This window comes from Parasteatoda tepidariorum, chromosome 5 (genome assembly GCF_043381705.1).
Source record: "Parasteatoda tepidariorum isolate YZ-2023 chromosome 5, CAS_Ptep_4.0, whole genome shotgun sequence".
Lineage (NCBI taxonomy): Eukaryota > Metazoa > Arthropoda > Arachnida > Araneae > Theridiidae > Parasteatoda > Parasteatoda tepidariorum.
The window spans coordinates 37,814,958-37,820,608 of record NC_092208.1 but is presented as its reverse complement, the minus strand read 5'-3'; the positions used below and the strand labels follow the sequence as shown (position 1 = coordinate 37,820,608).

The 5,651-nt window shown below is 33.8% G+C and overlaps 1 protein-coding gene across 1 annotated transcript in view; it reads left to right on the top strand.

Annotated features, from left to right (window-relative positions):
• The window catches only part of LOC107443894 (sodium-dependent serotonin transporter), a 76,525-nt gene that overhangs the window by 47,461 nt on the left and 23,413 nt on the right, over positions 1-5,651 (top strand). Inside the window, exons 4-5 of the mRNA XM_043043450.2 lie at positions 3,980-4,118; positions 4,207-4,341. Coding sequence (XP_042899384.1) covers positions 3,980-4,118; positions 4,207-4,341 — 274 coding nt within the window. The remainder of the gene's footprint in view (positions 1-3,979; positions 4,119-4,206; positions 4,342-5,651) is intronic.

Genomic DNA, 5,651 nt, shown 5'->3' with positions numbered 1-5,651 from the left:
ATAGATAGATAGATAGATAGATAGATAGATAGATAGGATTAAAATAACATTTCTCTATTGTAAAGTAATAACTGATATCTTCATATTTCATTCAGTTGGCGCAAATATTTAATAATATGCAGGGCCAGAGCTAAGTATTCCCCACCTCACCAAATGCGATAAAATCGTAAATTAAGCGAATAAGATTGTGTAGTGGCGAATGATTTTTTTTCCATTGTAAAAAAAAGTATATATTTAACTCAATCCGCAAAATGAATTTTTCTTAACAAATCAGTATTTTTTTATATAAGTAATTTTCAGTAGACGTGCAGCATAACCAATTAGAATTGGATTCAAATAGTATGAGCCTGATACAAACTACTGTAAAACAGTTTTCTATGGGGGGGGGGGAATTAATCATAAGAAATCGGTAAAATTTGCATTTGGCGAAGACTTTCGAAAATTGGCGAATACTTTTGATATTCGGTTAAGCCACCACTTGCGAAAAATAATTTCAGCGTGAAAGATACTAAACATGCTGTCGAAAGTTAGGCAAATAAGATGAAGTGACATTTAACTATTTTCAGACATATAACTGCATTACTCCATTTGTTATTCATTCAAATTTTCTTTTCAATATTTTATATTGCTGTCCCTATAATAAAACAAAACTTTAATTTTTAAATTTTAATGACAAAACCACACAGCACAAGATGCATCGAAAATATTTTTAACTTTCCAAAACATATCAAGATTTATATTTAAAGATCAGAATTCGAGATTTTATTTTATATTTTATTTAATAACTGGTGTTGAACAGCAGAACCAATTCTGAATTAATGACTATCAATGCTCAATTCCGTAGCTTTGTAACTTTGAACCCAATCCAGAAGACATTCTAGCCTCATTGGAGGATTTTTTGATGTTACTAATCCGCATTTGTGCACCATGGAGAGGAAAACCTCCCATGGTTAACCCGATGGCAAGAGGTTTCTAACCTATGATCCGTCAACCACTGAAGATATTTTATGTCAGCACTGTGAACGGTGCCAGCCAAGAGCACAATTGGTATCAATCGGCCAACGCTGGGATTTGTACTTGGGAGGTGAGCGCTCAATCCCCTGTGGTAGACGGATCATACATTAGAGTCCCCTTGCCATCGGGCTAACCGTGGGTGGTTCTCGGGGTCTTCCGCTCCATGTAACGCAAATGTGGGTTAGTTCCATCAGAAAAGTCCTCCACGAAGGCAAATTTCTCCCAATACTTGATCCAGGAGTTCCCTTGTCATCTGGATTGGGTTCAAAATAATAAAGCTACGGGATTGAACATTAGTAGTGGTAAACCCAAAAATCGAGTCGACTGTTCAATGTCGATTATAAAAGGAAAAAAAAAGCAACTTGTGTGATTTTCTTTTTTGCATAAAAGTTCTGTGTTTTTGAGGTTGTAGGGCTTTTCTACTTAAGAATTCTTCTTCTTGTGTTGGAGGATGCACATTATTTAAACACGAAAACAAAAAATAGCATTCATTTAGTCCAATTATACATTATTAAATCTTAACAATGGAGTTAGTTCATTGATAAATAAATTAGTGCCAATAAAGAGAAGGAAAAGGGATGACTAAGATTAGAAATTTTTAAAAATATTTAGCCGGGATTATATTTAGTGGATTGGCGCAAACCACTTCTTTTCAGTTTGAGCTCCTCATTAATATTATTGTCAGATATTTCATTAACTTTAAATAAGGAAACTTTCAAAGCAATAAAAAATAACTTCTTAATTTTATTCATAATTTCTGTAGTAGAAAATTAATATTTGAATTCCTTTTTGAAAGAGGAGTGAAATTTAATTACAAATTCACAGATATGACTTCATTTAATTTAATTTGGAAGCCAAATGTGTTCGAATCATTTACTTTAGAAAGATTTCATGAATAGAAGTGCTTTTATGATCTATGCGCATTTATAATAAACATATGTACAGATTTTTACAATACACTTGTATACATTTATTCAAATTTTTGATAACTATTTTTAAAAAATATTATTTTAGCAATCGTATATAAAACATTTTCTATATTTCTATATGTTGTCTTATTATTAACTATTTGAATACCCGTTCATCATTAGGAGTGAAAACGAAAGTCAACAATTTATAAATTAGTACTGAACAACACAATTAATAAAGATAAAATAATTCCGATTATTTTTATTACCACGCATATTTAGTTCATCCCTGTGGCTTTACGTTATCCCATAAGTTTATCCCATTAAAATGAAGATTAAAGGAGTCTTCATACCGACTGCAACAACAACAAATCGCATGTTGCAATGACTTTACGCATGCGCACTTCTTTCATCCTCCCTCTGTTGCNTACAATTTTTGGAAAATGTAATTTTATGCAAAAGTAAAACATAAATGAAAAAAGAAGAACACCCACACATTCTTGTACTTCTCATAAAGTAGTATGCCATGGTCATATTATAAAGGGTCATTAAATAAAAGGTGTCCACTCGGAAATTCCGAAGAGTGAAATATTAATCTCATAAATTCCTATCAACTTGCGAATGTAAGAAAAAACTATATTGAAGCATTTGCATATAGAAATAAAATCCTTTTTATCACTTCTGTATAAAATGTTAAGTTGCAAACTTGATATATTTGTAATATTCAAAATATTGCTCACAACAATGTTCAGAAAAAAAAAACATTTTTCCTAACAAGACTTTTGATAATAAAATAACTTCTGTTTTTCATTTATCCTAACTTTTTTTATTTTAATTATTTAATATTCCAGCAATTTAGTTTATTTAACATTCCAGCAATTTAGTTTATTTAACAAAATAAAAATACGTGTTATAGCCGGAAAAAATTGATTCAGTTCTAATAGTCATCAAAGGCACTTTATTTATTGCAAATGTGCAGAAGGTTGGCTATGAAGCCATTAGTCCTCCGGCCTTCCAATATCTCTGAACATTACAAATTAAGAACACAAGCGCAGAACACGAGTCAAGATGAGTATAGTGCTGCTTCGAGAAGAACTCCTCCTGACTGAAAGTCTGGCGATGTCTGCTACTATGGTAACAAGCGAGAGCTCATTTCTAATGGGGATGAAATGAAGGAAAGAAGGTGTCGATTGGATTGATTTACTCGCAACGACCTATGCCAAGATTAAGACAAAATTATTCACCCCACATCCCTATTCGAAATGTCCTTTCCTCGTAACCATAGTACCCGCCATGACGCGAGACGAATGTCTGGAGGAGTTCTCCTGAAAGTCGCACTATAGCATCAAAAATTTGATGCTGTCTACACAAAAGACAAAAAGGAGAATCACAAAGCCCAAACCGATACAAATACGCGAGCAAACAGTCATGGCCTGCAGTAAGGCGGAAAAGTTACACAGCTGTTCTTCTAGGAAAATCTGGAATCAACCGTTTATCCTCAAGCAGTGGGGCCCATTGCTTACCGGCAGAGTAACATAATGCTTTTTGCCTTATCCTGGTGTTATATCTTCTTTTTATCAGGAGTTTGACTGAATGAAAAGAGAGGCTTTCTAAAGGTCTCTGGAGGAAAGGTCTCTGGAAGTTGACAGCCTCGTTTCCATGATTCCCACAATGGCCAAAGATACTAATATTGTACCCATTCTAGTATATTTATTACTTATCAAAACTGAACTGATACTCGACTTAATAGGTAAATGACGCGAATTTTTAGATTTTCTTGCTATGGTGGATATGTGGAATCTGCCTACCGTAAGTAGTAATCTTTATGCTCCAGACATTCGACTGAATAGTCAATGAGTCCTATGAATATGTCACTCCAAATAAGTACGTGGTTCAATTAGCACGCCTAGTCTTAGCCTATTTTTTAAATAAACATAGAGTAATTTTGGTTTTTAAGTGCAATCTGCCTTTTTATTCAAATTGTATTTCCACAATTGATTCTAAAACTGAATATTAATTTTTTTTCATTAATCATGTTTTTAATCATTCAATTAAAGACGAAGTGTGTTGGAAATTCATAAAGCTGATGGAATTGATGGAATTGGCCCCATCAAGTGGACTTTGTCGTTATGTTTGATGGCTGTCTTCATACTCGTCTACTTTTCTCTCTGGAAAGGTGTCAAAAGTTCTGGAAAGGTTTCATCACAATTTTATATCCAACATTTATCAATATTTAAAAATTGATTTTTATTTTCTGAGTAAACAATATTATTTTAACTTTCAGGTGGTTTGGTTCACTGCCACAATGCCGTATGTTGTGCTTTTTATTCTATTGTGCCGTGGTGTGACTTTAGAAGGTTCTATGGATGGAATTAAATACTATTTGTATCCGAAATGGGAGAAACTACTCGAAAGTGAAGTACGTTTTTCGATCGTTTAAAATGTTTTAATAGTTTATAATTTAAAAAGTATCAAATGATAACATGTACATGGAAAATTTTATTTTCTTCAAAAATAACGTTAAAAAAGAAGGTATGTTTCGAACACTCAAAGTCAATTTTAAAGACGATCACACGCGAAAGAAAACAAAAGCATATTTGATACAGAAAATGTAAATTTACCGAATGAAAAAAATGAAAAGTAGTTAACAAACGTGGGAAAGAAAAGAAAAACCGAGGTAACCAATCAAAACAACAGTGGCGGAAAGATGCAAATAAAGGTAGGATACGTTTCCAAGCGGAACGCAAAATCAGTTTGGAACATATCAATAACTAGGAAATTTCATTAACATCAAGGAAACAAGATTCAAGAGCATAAATATCAGCTATATGTGACAGGGATTCAAAACATTTTGCTTTTGCGATTTATTTTAAAAATGGGAGTCTTGGTTTGAGTGCTCGAAGGATTGGCGGACTTTATCCACGTTAGTTTTTAAGCAGATGAAGTTTTCTATTTACAAGCATGGAATTTCTCTTTTCATTAAATGGTATAGTTTTCAAATACATTCTGATTCTCTAAACAGGTAAAATATTAGATAACTCGGAAAGATTTTGATTTCAATCAGAAAGAGCAACAATTTAATTACTTTAAAAGTTGGGATTTTTTGTTATTTTACATTTTTGATCAAGTCAGTTTCAATAAAGTCTAGAATTTTCGCTTATTAGTTATCATTTTATTGTGCGTCAGGGGGCTTTCACTCAGACTTGTGCAAACATGTCTACTGACTATTACAGCATACATTACAGGGGTAGTAAGACACATCATAAGGATTACAAATTGCATAGCTACCTGTGGCGGAACATGTAATTATACACTGAGTGGCCAAATTATTATGACCATCCCTTCAGTCGTCTGCTTCCATAACCTATACGGCGCAACGTGCGTCGAACAGTACGTTCAGAGACGTTCACAGTTGCTCCTTGATTAAGATCACTTGCAATTTGTCGCACTGTTGCTCTCCTGTTACGCTGCACAATCCTGGTCAGCCTTCTCTCTGATCGAGCATTCAGTACCCTGTGACGACCACAAGTCTGACGTTGAGACCCGGTTTTTTGCTTGATTGTCCATTCTTTGTACACATTAACAACTGCTGCTCTAGAACACTTCACAAGTGCAGCCGTTTTGCTGATACTCGTTCCGACACATCTCGCACCCACAATCATTCCACGTTGAAATTCAGTTAAATCACTTTTCTTTCCCATATCTGAGCAAGCAACCTGGTTTGCATAA